The sequence below is a fragment of the Triturus cristatus genome, chromosome 6 (genome assembly GCF_964204655.1).
Source record: "Triturus cristatus chromosome 6, aTriCri1.1, whole genome shotgun sequence".
NCBI classification, from domain to species: Eukaryota; Metazoa; Chordata; class Amphibia; order Caudata; family Salamandridae; genus Triturus; species Triturus cristatus.
The window spans coordinates 1,246,834,085-1,246,850,602 of record NC_140589.1 but is presented as its reverse complement, the minus strand read 5'-3'; the positions used below and the strand labels follow the sequence as shown (position 1 = coordinate 1,246,850,602).

Sequence of the window (16,518 nt, the reverse complement as noted above, 5' to 3'; positions counted from 1 at the left end):
TGTGGGTCTGTGAGTGGGTGTGTGAGTGTCTATGTGGGCCTGTGAGTGTCTGTGTGGGTCTGTGAATGGGCATGTGAGTGCCTCTGAGGGTCTGTGAGTAGGTGTGTGAGTTCCTGTGCGGGTCTGTCGCTAGGTGTGTGTATGTCTGAATGGGTGTGTGAGTATCTGTGAGTGACTTTGTGAGTCCCTGAGGGAGTCTGTGAGTGAGTGCCTAAGTGGGTCTGTGAGTGGGTGTGTGAGTATCTGTGTGGATCTCCGAGTGGGTGTGTGAGTTCTTTTGTGGGTCTGTCAGTGGGTGTATGAATGCCTCTGGGTTTGTGAGTGTGTGTGTGGGTCTCTGAGTGGGTATATGATTGCCTTTGTGTGTCTGTGAGTGAGTGTGTGAGTGTCTGTGTGGGTCTGGTAGTGGGTGTGTGAGTATCTCTGTGGGTCTGTGAGTGGGCATGTGAGTGGTACTGTGAGTGGGTGTGTGAGTAGGTATGTGATTGGTGTGTGAGTGCATGTGTGAGTGTCTGTGTGGATTTGTGAGTGGGTCTGTGAGTGGGTGTGTCTGTGTGGGTTTATGGGTAGGTGTGTGAGTGTCTGTGTGGATCTGTGAGAGTGTGAGTGTGTGAGTGGGTCTATGAGCAGGTGTGTGAGTGCCTGTGTGGGTCTGTGAGTGGGTGTGTGAGTGCCTGTGTGGGTCTGCGAGTGGGTCTGTGAGTATGTATTTTCTTAAGTTACGGCAGGATTTGAAGATCTGCCAAGGGTCCACACAAGGCCACGTTGTGCCCCACAGAAGATCCACAAATCCCACAGTGTTAAGGCAATTTCTTCACCTTTAAGGGCCCCACTGTGACCCCTGTAATACACCCATGGGGTCAGGGTACCTCTACCCTGACTCCAAAAATCAGTTTACACATTAAGTTATTACCCCTGTGACTGTGCGCCAATTTATAAAATGGCAGGCGCAACTTTTCAGTCAGGTTGTGGCCAGCCAATCTCCAGACTGCTGCTGGGACGTGGATTCACAAATCCTCCTTGGTGGATCCGCAAGGAACCGAGTCCCTAGGTATGTATATTTATTTTTCTTTTAATAACTCCAAAAATATTGAATGGATTTACACCAAATCACAAAAAGGATTCTTTCTGGACCAAGAGCTACCATTCTGCCAAATTTGGTGCAAATTCCGTTCAACTGTTTGGGCTGTAGTCGTGTCTAAAATCCCCATGGGAAACTTCATGGGAAACACACATTCTTTTCACCCCCCCCCTGTTTCTCTGTCACCGTTTGACGGATCATCCCAAAACTTTCCATGAGAACTAGACAAAGCAGTACACTCTTTTAGGAAAATTTGAAAAGATTCATAAAACTGTGCCAAAGTTATTAGCAAACTAAAAAGTGCTTTTCCTAAGAAAACTAGGTCCTAACTATACATTCATACACATTTATCTCATATATACTTACCATTTCATTGTAAAGGCATGAGAGCTGAAAACACACATGGTAAAGGCAATGTATGGTGAAGGCATTGCATGTTAATGGATGTGTGGTAAACTGCATGGGAAACGCACATTCTTTTCACCCCCCCCCCCCCGTTTCTCTGCCACCGTTTGACGGATCACCCCAAAACTTTCCATGAGAACTAGACAAAGCAGTACACTCTTTTAGGAAAATTTTAAAAGATTCATAAAACTGTGTCAAAGTTATTAGCAAACAAAAAAGTGCTTTTCCTAAGAAAACTAGGTCCTAACTATACATTCCTATACATTTATCTCATATATACTTACCATTTCATTGTAAAGGCATGAGAGCTGAAAACACACATGGTAAAGGCAATGTATGGTGAAGGCATTGCATGTTAATGGTTGTGTGGTAAAGGCATTGCGTTGTTATGCCTGGGTGGCAAAGGCTCTGCAGTCCACACAGACCTCCTACTGTGGTTGTTTGTGGGTCTTCACTGTGGCTTATCCACGTTGGTAGCCCTATTGACCTTCGACATAGGTTACAACATCTCCAATTCTGGGAAAACCACATAATTTGATAACTTGGGATGCAATGCCTACACTTTTGAGGGGTCCTCACAAACATACTACTGTAACTATCTGTGGTTTTCTCCGGTCATTACAGGCATAGCATCCCTAGTTCTGGGTGTACTTCAAAGGCCAGCTAATGTGGTTTATCTATGGGTATTCAATGATTTAAGCATTATCAAAACTGTAATAGAAATGGAATCTGGTGGTTTGGCTCCTACTATTTCAGAATCAGGCGCCAACAACTGCACCTGGAGATCATGTCCAGCCACTACAGACTGAAACATTAATAACACACGTAGGTTCTTCTGGCTAAGTTTCCTCTATTATGGAACAGCCAACCAACTCCAGTGGTTCCCTGGTAGCTGAGGTTCTACTGCTCTTGACATAAGCCCTTTTACATTAGCAGTGATATTTTTTGGATGGGAAACTGACCCACACCTACTCTCTCTCTTTGTCTTTATATCACACACACACAAACAGGCATACACACAGACACATTCACACACAATCACACACACACACAGATGCACACGCACATACACAGAGACAAATATGCACAGATGCACAAAATACACAAATATAAACAGGATAAACCACATACAACAACGCACAAACCCTGCTCCCTCTCTTGCTAACTGGAATGTTGAGCTCCTGTCTGCACCTAGTTTCCACTCACAACACCAAGTCCAGCAGCTGCTTCATCTTCTATGGAGTGTGAGAGTGGGGCAACTTACTAGTACAGGCAATTTATGCAAAGCCAGAGATCTTTGTCACATTCATTGACCATAATCACAAAGCAGGACATATAGGAGCTTGGGCCAATTATATAAACTAACAAGAGGAGACTAACAAAACACACAACACTATGACAGGATGTGACAGGAAACATGAGAACAAGTACAGGTAGCAGAAACAGATTTGCTCCCTTAATTCAGCTCCACTCTTGAGGCCCACTCATCTTCTTATGCTAGTGCCTGACCCTTACAGTCCCTAAACTCAACCAATAGGGAGATGGTGAGGAGAGAGATTAACACATAAATGGAAAAAACTGACTGCAAAAATAATGACTAAAAACACTTTATGGACAAACCATCTACAATTATTAAATTTCTCCTTACAAATATGTTGACTTTATTTAAATTTCTAAATGAAGGAAAACTTGTTGTACATAGTGAGTTTTAGTGCAGATCAGTTTATCAGTAGTGAGAAACGTATGTATGGTAGATGTTTTGACAGTAAATATTTTGAGTTTCTTTTGGCAGTCACTTTCTTTCAGTCTGTATTTTCACATGCTACTAAAAACACAACATGGCAGAGGCAGTGCTTAATTTGAGCTAGTGTTTGCAAATGGGGCCCACCGGGAATGTAATTTTGGGACCAGTACATACTTTTCATCTTCAAATTTTGAAACAGGGCAAGAGAGAGAAAGGCAGAAAAGAGGAAAAACCGTGGCATAGGAGAAAGCAGGAATACAAAAGACTGAGAATGAGCAGGGGATTTATGGAGGTGGATGAAAGAGAGATGAGGTGGAATCAAGACTAGACAGCCTTGTTATTTGGTAACCCTGATGCTCTTCAGCAAGGTCAGCTGGTCCTGAGAAAAGTTTAGGCCTCAGCACTTTTTCTTTTACAAATGAATCACTGTAGGAGAGGCTTTAATATGACTGGCTTGTAATCAAGGCCTCAGCTGTAAGGGAAACACATCATTCCAGTTCAACCAAGCCAAAATGTTCTCAAGTTGCAGACATGATGGGAGAATGGCTTTCTCTGTAGCAAAGGTCTTTATTGTAACCGAATATGACAGCTCACTATACAGGGTGGAGGAGTTCTGAATCTAGCAGCGCTTGCCTTGAACTCTAACCGGTGTTTGTATCCATAGCAGCCCATGGGGAACAACCTGGACTAACCACATGCTTTCCTTATTTAATCCTTTAGTTAGTATACAAATTTAGAAGTCCATTTTGAATAAAGCATTCTGTTTATTTGAAAAAGAAAAAACTAGTTTCTCAGCTGCAGACGGTGTGCCCCAAAATATCGATATGGGAATCTCAATGGCACGAAATATCATGACCAGAATATCAAGTCTGAAATATTTCAAGCTAAGTAAGTATAGATTTTCTATATCCAACTCAACATATATGTACCGTGACAATATTTATTTCTACAAGATGTGGAGTTAAGAATAGAAGATCTACGCTTGCAGCATCTGCACTTTTCTTTTGATATCTTGTCCCTCCATATTCTGTCCACAATATTCTGATACCGTGATATTCCTATGCTTGATATTCCATAGTAACACATCGTTTTGAAGGATGGGTTATACTCACCTTCACATTGATCACCGGCGGCGTTGAGTTTGTATCCCGGGCTACAGGTGCATCTGAAAGAACCATCTACGTTTTCACACTGACCGTTAGTGCACAATTGTCCATGCTGGCATTCATCAATATCTAAATAAAAGGAAATTAGGCTGTTTAAAAGCAAATGGATACACAAATGTCCAGTGGATTAAAACAAGTGGCCCCATAATCTAACTATCATCACTTATATCCCTCTAAGTAATCTGCCTGGTCCCCTTCAAAATACATAGTGCATACACTGAGTATCTTTAGTGGTTCTTGACAGGTAAGGGGCTAGGACACACCCACACAGAAGGTCCCTCATTTAAAAAAAGGCCATCAAACTTTGGAACTTACACCCACCATGATACGAGTGGATTGTTCTCTTACGTAACTTTATGTGCAAGCTGAAAACTCAGAAGCTATGATGTTTCCTTCACTGCCATACAGGAAATATGAACTATAAAGTATTAAGTTAAAATATGTGTGGCGCGACTATTTAAGGAGTAATTACCTTTAAGTTGGCTTATGTGTGGCGGTCTACATGTTTCAGCACCCGCTGTGTGATTAACGGGGCTTTCTTCAGGACCAGAAACGTGATAAGTGAGTGGCGAAAGGTGCACCACACGTATTTTAACTATATCCTGAGCCGCCAACATTAAAAATAAAGGCAAGGATTCTCAGAAGTATTTTTAACTATAGAAAATCACATCACATCACACTTACGCACCAACACCAGCTCCGCTGTAATCAGGCGTCGTAGCACAACCGGGGGGCATTCGGCCGCCCGGTTGGGACCCCAAAGATGAAGCATGACACCAACTAAATTGGTGTGTGAGGGGTCTTTTAACAACACCTAATGGGTCCAAGCTCATGCTACAAACAGTGACTAAAGTAATTACATACACATAGTGGGCCCGTCCACATTGTTTAAGTATTGTATATTGTTTTGCCAAATGTAAATTTGTACATACTTGTAATTTTGTAAATGTATGCCTGATGGTTGTCACTTTAAGTACACTTCGGTAAGCTGGTGTTGTATACTTTTGTCAAGCCACTAGTACAGGCTAAAGCCCTTATTGGTTCACTGGGATACGTTATGTCAAATTCCTTAGATGTGACTGTTTATAATGAAATGCTATGAAAAAGCAAGCAGACCTTACTTATTGTGAAAAGCATGTTTTAAAGGCATCAGGTGTGTAATGGTAGATTACTATTACACTGTGCTGAAGCCTTTAGGCAGGTATTTTGTTACATGAAATATCACAGATTATCGTAGTAGGTAGGATTTTGGTGTTGGTGATTGTAGGAGAGTAGGATCTGCTTCTTATAGTTAACCCCACTTTTTGCTGATGCTCACTGTTTTTCGACTTTAGTCTGCCTGGGATCCTACTATGCAGGACCCCAGCCTAGCTGCTTCCTCTCTAAATTGATTACATGTACTTTAGGTACACCACAGATTGGATTCTAGGGTACCCTTATAAATCCCTAGGATATGGCATACTATGTACCTAGGGCATAGGTACTCCAGAGGCCTCTCAGGGGCTGCAGCATGTATTATGCTACCCCTGGGAGACCATTCAAAATTACACCACAGATCTGCTACAGCAGCCTGTGTAAGGTGGTGTATGCACCCCTTACTTAGATATAGGTTCACTGTATCTATCCATATCTCTGCACATATAAACCTATCAGTCACCCCTATGGCAGGCCTTATCAATCCTGAAGGCAGGGTGCTGGGATTTATGTGAGAGGGTGCCCATGCATGAGCAGAGCCCCTCTGCAGCCTTCGGAACCTCTATTCCGGAGTTGTTTGTGATGCAGCCAAACCATATACGCTTAAGTGCATTATAACCTCGCGGTAAAAACTAACTTTGGAATGGCTGCATGGAAACATGTCGTGTTTGGTGTCAAACACCTTGGAATCATACCTCCACACCAGTAACTGGTGTGGGAGGTATGATTCCACCCTACTAGAGGGAGAAACATGACAGCACCTGTACATCCGGTACCAGCTTTGCAAGCCCTGGCATCACAAAATGGATGCCTCCAGCCACATATATGAGTCTGCCCTCCTGCTGCTTGATGAAACTCCGGCAGGGGAGGCTGGACAATAGGTTTCCTGTCACAGGGAGGTGTAACCAACTTCCAGACAGTCTTTAGTGTATTGGGGCTGGGTGGGTACACTCCAAGAGTGCTTTGATGTCTACACTGGGGGCACATTTGGTGTCCCTGTGCATAGTCCCGCTCAAACCGGTTTCAGGGGCTACCTGCCCCTACTCTGGCGCGAAACTGGACAAAGGACATGGGTGTAGCCGCCCCTCTGTCCTGACCCTCCCATAGGTGGGCCCCCAGACTTTGTCCCACCCCTTCCTTGGGTATGAAGTAGGAACCCCTGGCTACAGGACTTTAGATTTACCTGGACGAAACTCTGCTACAGAATCCCAGAACTTCTACTATCTACACGACGTTGGATGACCGAAGAATCTCCCTTGGAGTAAAGGAGTTACTCCCCTACAAGGCAGGCACCAAAGACGCATCTGTCCGGTTTGCAGCTACGCAGCTCCTGAAGAACTCCAAAGACTTTACAACACAGGAGGTGGGTTTCCAAGCTTCCCCGAGGCCGATCCGTGCTCTCAGCAATCCTGAGATCCAAAGCTCTCATGGGGACCGTGCAACCCGAACCCCTGGACACCGTGCACATTTGCAGCAGCAAATGCTTTTTGGCGATCCCTGAGGTTGTGCTTTGGGCTACTTGTAGTCCAGACCCCGAGCAGTGATTCCACTGAAGATTACTGGCCTACACTCCTCGAGTGTCCCGTGGGCTGGTATTTAGTGATTCCTCTCAGGGTCCCTTTGCGATCCCTTGTCCGTCGACTTGTGGGTCCCTGAGAAGGGTACTTTAACTTTCAACAGGCTAACCTGGTTGCTCCAGACATGCCCTGACTCTCCATTGCTTGGTGAGTCCACAGGACCTTGCTGGTCCACACCAAAGCCATTTTACTCTCACCGCGTGGGTTGCCGTGGCTAGGGCTTGTTGGTCTCCAATCCGGACACCGACCCCCCAGCACTCGACATCCTTCGTGGAACAGCTCGCCTGTGGACTGTAGTCATCGTCGATGTCTTCTGTTCCCCGTGGCTTCACCTCTTCACCTCTTCGCACCTGAAACACCTGACATTGGTGGGCATTGGTCTACCGTGCCCCTAGTCACCCTGAAGTGACCCAGACTCTGTCTCCTATGCTTTCAGGTTCTTCACATCTTCAATCCAAGCTTGGATCACACCGGACACTTTTCCTCTTCAAGGCAGCAGGACTTTGCAGCAACTCTCCATTGAAAACGACGAAGATTCCGACACCATTTGACACCTATGCACCCGGCTTCCCTGGGTTAGGTAACACGAGTACTTCGGTGCTCACATTGGTGCTGGCCTTAGAACCTTCTAAATCTCCAGGGGTTTGCTCCAAGTCCTCTCCAAAGTGTACTTAATCTTTAAAATTGCAACCGCGACTTTCCCATAGGATTGTACGGAGCGCGCGGCTGTGTTCTCACACTGCACGCGTCCCCCGTGGGTCCCCTGTGTCACTCTTCGCACCTGAAACACCCGACATTGGTGGGCATTGGTCTACCGTGCCCCTGGTCACCCTGAAGTGACCCAGACTCTGTCCCCTCTGCTTTCAGGTTCTTCACATCTTCGATCCAGGCTTGGATCACACCGGACACTTTTCCTCTTCAAGGCAGCAGGACTTTGCAGCAACTCTCCATTGAAAACAACGAAGATTCCGACACCATTTGACACCAATGCACCCGGCTTCCCTGGGTTAGGTAACCACTAGGATAGCTTTCAATAAAGGTTGTCTTTAACCTAATGATCAATAAGGGTTGTTTGGACTGGTACAAGGTGCCCACTTTAATTAGTGGACAGCATAAACCAGGCCAACTTCTCACAGTGACCCACCAGAACAAGACATGGGGATAAAAAATCTACACTATTGTAATCCTTATTAGGCTCTATCAGCAGGGATTTTATATTGTTTTTTTATATTATATTTTATCATTATTTGCAATTTTATTACAGCATACCTGATGATTGCCTTGTGGGAAGGCTTATGACTAAAATAGTATGTCTGAGTTGGATATGGAGACAAGCCAGTGATAGAGGTCATAGCCCTGATTATTTATAATGAAAAGTTATGATGATGGCAGCAGGCCTGACATTGATTGTAAAAAGAATATTTTAAAGTCATTAGGCATTTAAGGATAGATTATTATTACTCTGTACCAAAGCCTGCAGATAAGTACTTTGTTACATGCAATCTCACAGAATTCATATGTCGGCACAGATTTTGGTGATGATTACCATGTCTGACAAACCATGGGTATAGAAGATGTGCACTGTCAGAATTATTCTTATTTTGCTTTGCTGACTGTAAATGTATATACTGTATAATTTTATGACTCCATGCCTAGTGGTTGCCTTGTGGGAAAGCTTACGCTCAGTACAGTAGGCCGCAGTTAGATATGGTGACAAATCAATGATAACAGCTGTAGGCCTGATTGGTTCACTGGAGAAAAATAATTCTGATGCCATAGGTTTGATCTGTTTATTATGAAAAGTTATATTAAACACAGTAGGCTTCTCATATTGATTGTGAAAACATATGTAAAAGGTATTTAAGGGTGACTGTTACTTCAATGTATTAAAACCTACAGATAAGTATTTTGTTATATGAAATGTCACATATTACCCTTGTAGGGAAGGATTATGGTGTTGGTTTTATATATATATTACCTACTGGCGGTCGCCAGTAGGTAGTTATAGTTAGGACCTATTTTCCATAGGAAATCCGCAACATTCTATTTGTAATAACGTTGGCGTCGATTGATGAATCTTCGCGAAAGTTTCCAAACTTTTGGCCAGCTCCAGTCCGCTCCTATCCTGAATATTTCGCAGTGATTCGTCAAGCGGGGGCCGAGAAAAAAGGGGGGTCCCAAAACGCGTTTTCCCCATGCATTTTCCCATAGGACCTGTTGACGCAGCTACAGCCCGAAGTGCTGAACGGAATTACACCAAATTTGGCAAAGAGGTAGTCCTCAGTTCAGACTCGTGCCTTTTGCTTAAATGGTGTAAATCCGTTCAGTAGTTCCTGAGAAAATCAAAAGTAAAATCACATATATATCTGGGCGGAGCCTAACCACACATCTCATCGTGAGATCTGATTGGCTGTCAGCACTTCATCCAAGAAGTGTTGGCAGCCATCTTGGGACCAATATACATGATAGCACCTCATTAAAAAGCACTGAAGTTAATAGAAGGTTTTAAGACTTTAGTTACATTATAAATCATTTGTTGATGGTACCATACTCATTTTAGGAATTGTGATGTGTTCTAAGGTGATTTTACCATGTGAAAAAGCCTTCTTCCTTGATATCATGAATCATGTTTGAGAGAAAACTATTTTCTCATGCTTTTCCCACAGAGGTTTGGAAGGTGATCTATAAGCTAAACTGAGAGCATATTTTCTGTAAATTCACATTATCTTTCTCAGTCATGTGAGAATGAAGTCTAACATTCTCAGTAAAACATGTACATCCAACAAGGTCAGAGACTGTCAGTTGATTCCTTTGTGTTCAACTGCAGCTTCCCAGAGTGTTCTAAAGAACAACTAGAGCGCTAACAGTCCTACTTATGACAAACGTATGACACACCTGCAGCCATCTTGGTTGGAATAAAGTGGTAACTCTTAAAACATTTAATTAAAAAAGGAACAACATGAGGGGGTTCATTTTGCCATATAAAGTATGATTAGTGCTGCAGAAAGACAAATTAGGGCACATTTTGAGTGACTTCTCAAATCCTCTTCTATCTCATTAAAAAATTCTGACATGCAGACTGAAACATGCACTTTCAATACCAGCAGCAGACTTCCCTGGTGAGCACTAGCTTTACTACAGTGATCTAATGAGCAACTAGAGTGCTAACATTCAGAATTTATGGCAAATGTGGGACACATCTGAATGCCTTCTTGATGGAACCAAAGTAAAAAACTGAACGTATTTCCTACTGAGGAGACTGCAGTAAATGAGAGACAAAAGAGCCCAAATGTAGCCCAAATATCACCCAGATGTAGCCCAAGTATAGCCCAATGACAGAATGTCCCAGAGTGTTCTAACAAACAACTAGAGCGCTAACAGTCTTACTTATGACAAAAGTATGGCACACCTGAAGCCATCTTGATTGGAATAAAGTGGTAACACTTAAAACATTTAATTTACAAAGGAACAAAATGAGGGGGTTCATTTTGCCATTGAAATTATGATAAGTTCTGCAGAAAGAAAAATTAGGGCATATTTTGACTTCTCATATCCTCTTCTATTTCATAAACAAATTCTGACATGCAGACTGAAACATGCACTTTGAATACCAGCAGCAGACTTCCCTGGTGAGCAGTAGTTTTACTACAGTGATCGAATGAGCAACTAGAGTGCTAACATTCAGAATTCATGGAAAATGTGTGACACATCTGAATGCCTTCTTGATGGAACCAAAATAAAAAACTGAAAGTATTCCCACTGAGGAGACTGCAGTAAATGAGGAAATTAGGAAACTTCATAACAAATAAATCTCCCAAGATGGCCACCAGAGACAAAAGAGCTCAAATGTAGCCCAAATATCACCCAGATGTAGCCCAAGTATAGCCCAATGACAGAATGTCCCAGAGTGTTCTTAAGAACAACTAGGGCGCTTACTGTCTTACTTATGACAAAAGTATGGCACACCTGAAGCCATCTTTGTTGGAATAAACTGGTAACACTTAAAACATTTAATTTAAAAAGGAACACAATGAGGGGGTTCATTTTGCCATTGAAATTATGATTAGTGCCGAAGAAAGAAAAATTAGGGCACATTTTGAGTGACTTCTCAAATCCTCTTCTATTTCATTAAAAACTTCTGATATGCAGACTGAAACATGCACTTTTAATACCAGCAGCAGACTTCCGTGGTGAGCAGTAGCTTTACTACAGTGATCTAATGAGCAACTAGAGTGCTAACATTCAGAATTTATGGCAAATGTGTGACATATCTGAATACCTTCTTGATGGAATCAAAGTAAAAAACTGAAAGCATTTCCTACTGAGGAGACTGCAGTAAATGAGGAAATTAGGAAACTTCATGACAAATACATCTCCCAAGATGGCCACCAGAGACAAAAGAGCCCAAATGCAGCACAAATATCACCCAGATGTAGCCTACATGTAGCCCAATGACAGAAGTGTGCAAAACACTTATTTTTTGTGTATTTGCAGTTTTATACAGTGCAGACTTGTCAGGTATTGGAGTGCTTTACATGAGCATTGGTTACATCACACAAGATCAAATTCATGTTGGTTATAGACATGGGGAGATTAGGTGATTTGACCAGAATCACAGAATGTTGAGCTGAAGCAGAAACTCCAACCTGGTTCTCCAGTTGCAAAGTCTGCAGCTCTGGAAGTAACACCACATCCTCTCCCCTAGGTGCAACATTTAATCAAGTGGTCAACTGGATAAAAAAACAGAAAGATTACAAATAATTTAAAAGTTCTTTGTCGCTATTTGAAAACTCAGAAAATATGTCCTCATTTTAGTTTTTTAGAGCACTAACCATAATTTTGAAGCAAATAAGACCCTCTCATATATGTAATTTCTAAAGGAAATACTCTAGGTATTACAGTTTTGATTACATCAAGATGACGTCAGGCGTTCCACACTTTTGTAATAAATATAGAATGTTAGCAATCTAGTTGTTCATTGGGATACTGTTGAGAGGCAGAGGCCAGGGGCACGGACTCTGAAAATTGAAGGCAGGTAGGAGAGTGCAGAGGCAACAATTTGACCACACTGGGCAGGCAGGAAGGGCAGTGGCAGCACAACAGACTATGGAGGGCAGTGGAAAGGGGGGCAGGGGCAACAAACCAACAATACAGGACTGGCAAGAGAGGCTGTGGCAATATAATAGACCATTGTGGGCAGAAGGAAGAGGCAGTGGTAGTACAACCATACATGCCAACAGACCCGTTTCAGCCAGGAAACGTCCAATGTTTTTAAGCTCAAATGGGCTTTATTTGATCTGTCTCCTGTCTACAATCTCCCCTTTTTCAATGTAACGCAAAGGGGAAAATCAATACCCCAGTTTTTTTTCAAAATCTCCCTCTTACCAAGTTCAAAATGTTCGCAAGTATGGTACATTGGATCATGGTAGGCAGGAGGAATTGGGGTAGGCACATGGACTCGGATAACAGAGGACAGGAGGGACATGGAGAGGTGCACCAAACTGACACTACAGGGCAGGCATCAGGGTTTGCAGCAGCACAATACACCACACCGCGCATGCGGGATGGGAGTGCAGCACAACAATCCATAGAAAGCAATAGGGAGGGGACAGGACCATGCACATGGACAACAGAGAACAGAGGGGAAAGAGGCAATGGGAGCTAGCTTACCATAATGGACAGACAGGAGAGAAAGCTGCAGCATAACAGACCATAAAGGGCAGGAGGGACGGATCAGGGGCATTACAATGGAACAGACAAGCCAGGAGGGAGGGAATAGGGATCTGCACATGGAAACAGAGGGCTGGGGGCAAGGGGGCAGGGCAGGAGCAGCAAGATGACCATGGAGGTCAGGCAGGATGGGCACTAGAAACAAGACACACCATGGAGAGCAACAATGAGACTATGATGGCATACACACAGACCATGGAGGGAAGGTGGGAGGGGGTCAGGGGCAGCTAGCTGACCACACAGGGAAGGTGGGAGGGGCCATGGCAGCACAGAAGACCATGCATGGCAAGCGGGAGGGTTAGTGGCAGCACAATGGCTAAGATGGGCAAGAAGGAGGGTGCAGGGGCATGCACAAAGGACCATGGAGGATAGAAGGGAGGGTCAGGACCTGGGCACAGACAAGAGAGTTCAAGGGAAGGGGCCTCACAACAGACCTCGCGGGGCATGCAGGAGGAGCAGTTGCAGCACAACAGACCAGGGAGGGCAGAAGGGTGTCGTAGTAAAATGGACCATGGAGGACAGGAGGAAGGGGATAGGGGCATGGCATGTGGACAGGCAGGGTGGAGGTGGCAGGGACAGGTTACAGTCATCTGACAATGCTAGGCAGGTGGGAGGGGAGTGGCAGCTCAACAGAACACTCAAAGTAGATAGGAGTGGCAGGTCCATGGAACATGGTGGTCAAAAAGGATGGAGCAGGGGCATGCACAAAGACATCGGAGGGCAGGGGGAAGGAGAATAGGGGCAGCAAGCTAAGCACAGAGGCTAAGCAGGAGGTCATTGATGGGCCATAGAATTGGGCAATGGAGGGCAGGAGGAGTGGACTGGTACATCATGCTAAATGGAGGGCAGTGGCAGCACATCAGACCATGCATGGCAGGAGGGAGGAGGCTAGTCCATGGATTCAGACAACAGAGGATAGGGAGGAGGTGGATGGGGCAGCAAGCTAATTGTTCAGAGAAGGTGGGTATTAGGAACTTTATTGTTTTTCAAATGTGTGTCTGTGCGAACTACTTAAAATATGAACAAGTATGCAGCATAATCTCACTTTTATTCAGGAAGAAGAGGACGTTTGTGACTGTGACTCCGGGCTCACTTGGCAGAAACACCCCCTGACCCTCCACCTCCATCACAAAATGTAATGCCCGTGAAAAGGGTAGGTGGACGCAGTGTTATATAGAACATAGTCCTGAGAGCACAATTGAAAATGAAAACTAGATATAGTATATGGTATAAACTATGCACCAAAAAGTGTGATTTAAGATGAACCGGGCGTGAAATATAATATGCAATACATTGTGCGCAATGACATATTCATTGGAGAGCGCAAGATAGCACAGGCACTAGCGCGTGCTATGCGATATGCGCCTTGGATTGTAATATGCACAGGGCAGTGTTGTGTAACCTAACTAGTCTCTAAAGTTGTAATATAAAAATGTGCTGGGGAGTGTAATGTTGCATATGCACTGTGACAAAGATATTGGATCCCAGATTGTAATATGTATGGCATAGCGCTGTGCGTTATAACATAGGCATTGAGGAAGGCACGTTAGATTGGGCAATATAACTTGTGCGAAGGCAAGTGTGGCATGACATATTCACGGGGTGGTGTTACAGTGCACATGGGCTAGAGAGTGTCATAGCTTACGCACTAGCTGGTGGAATACAAAACAGAGGTGTGAGGCACTCCCCGGGCACTGGTGGGTGTAACACAGCATTGGGCTCAGCCAGGAGCACGCTGTGACTCTCAAGTGAGGTTCGTCTCTTTTCCAGAGAGTAAAATAAAAAGTATTACTCATCCGGCGGTGGATGTGCATTTTATTAAGCTTGAGCAGGGTTTCTTGCATAGTTTGGTCGAATTTTTGTCGAATCCCCTTTGAATGGCTTGGTGTGCGTGTATATTAAATGTGCCCGTCAATAGCTACCCATGTTTGTATAAATAAACAACAAGGGTGTCTACTTGGAGAGTACCCACCGGCGGGGGCGCCGGGATTAGGCACGGTAGGGCGTCAGACACGTCAGAGCTTCACTAGCGGTGTAAATACATTCCATGTGGATTCATTCTATGCATAGTCGCCTTTTGATGAATATCACGCAAATCGTCATGGTGATAGGTACGTATGGTTTGTCCAGCATGTCCTAGGTGTTTCTATAAATATATATTTTTTTAAAACAAAGGCCGGCCCCGGGGGATGGGGTCCCCGGGGCCCATAGTGGCCTGAGGAGGGGGGCAACGCAGCCCCCTCCTAAAGAATAAAAAAAAAAAAAAGGCCATGGCCAGGGGGTTGGGGTCCCCGGGGCAGATTAAGGCCTTGGGAGGGCCAAATTAATTTTTTTCAACAAAATAAATTAGGGTGCAGGCCCTGGGGGATGGGGTCCCCAGGGCCAGTAAATTAGAAAAAGAAGGGGGGTCACACAGCCCTCATTCTTAAAAAAATAAAATAATAAAAGACCGGCATTGCGCCGGAGGCCACGCCCCCTCCTTGCAGTACTCTGCAAATGCGCCCCCTGTCCAGTTGTAAGTTGGGGAATTAATTCCCCTTTAATACTGAGGGTCCCTGAGGGCCAACTAGCCCAACAGGTATCTCCAGTATGCGTCAGGGAGCTGCGTTGCAGACAGGTGTTCCGAGTCCATGCCCCTTTTTACACCTCTATGCAACGCAGCTCTGTGGCGCTTACTGGAGGTACCTAGTGGGCTAGTTTGACCCTAGGGACCCTTAGGATTCAAGGGGACTTAATCTCTCAACTTAGAACGGCCACAGGGCGCGTTTACACAGTGGTGAAGGGAGGGGACGGGGCCTGAGGTGACGTGTGCAAACACGCCCTGTGGCACGTTTTAAGTTGGGGAAATAATTCCCTTTCAATCCTGAGGGACCCTGGGGGCCAACTAGCCCACTAGGTGCTTCCAGTAAGCGCCACTGCTCTGCGTTGCAGAGAGGTGGTGCAGGTTGTGCCCCTTTTTACACCTCTCTGCAATGGCGCTTACTGGACGTACCTAGTGGGCTATTTTGCCCCTAGGGATCCTCAGGATTCAAGGGGACTTAATCTCCCAACTCAAAAAACGGCCACAGGGCGTGTTTACACAGTGGGGAAGAGAGGGGGCGGGGCCTGAGGTGACGTGTGCAAAGGCGCCCTATGGCACGTTTTAATTTGGGGAAATAATTCCCTTTCAATCCTGAGGGCCCCTGGGGGCTAACTAGCCCACCAGGTGCTCCCAGTAAGCGCCACTGAGCTGCGTTGCAGAGAGGTGGTCCAGGCTGTGCCACTTTTTACACCTCTCTGTAACGCAGCTCTGTGGCGCTTACTGGAGGTACCTAGTGGGCTAGTTGGACCCTAGGGACACTCAGGATTCAAATGAACTTAATCTTCCAACTAAAAACGGTCACAGGGCATGTTTACACAGTGGGGAAGTGAGGGGACGGGGCCTGAGGTGACGTGTGCAAACACGCCCTGTGGCGCGTTTTAAGAGGTAGTTTTAATCCCCTGCCCTATTATATACTAGGGGCTTACAGAGGAGGTCATGCTGGTCACAGGGGGACCCCAACGCATAGTGTTCCCTAGTGTATGTAGGTGTTTTCACTGTATTCTGAGTGTCTTTTAACATAGCACTGGCTCTAGGACTGG

The 16,518-nt window shown here is 44.8% G+C and overlaps 1 protein-coding gene across 1 annotated transcript in view; it reads right to left on the bottom strand.

The window, feature by feature from the left end:
- LTBP1 (latent transforming growth factor beta binding protein 1) overlaps positions 1–16,518 on the bottom strand; it is a 1,238,788-nt gene that overhangs the window by 318,890 nt on the left and 903,380 nt on the right. The window contains exon 21 of the mRNA XM_085612185.1: positions 4,343–4,465. Coding sequence (XP_085468311.1) covers positions 4,343–4,465 — 123 coding nt within the window. The remainder of the gene's footprint in view (positions 1–4,342; positions 4,466–16,518) is intronic.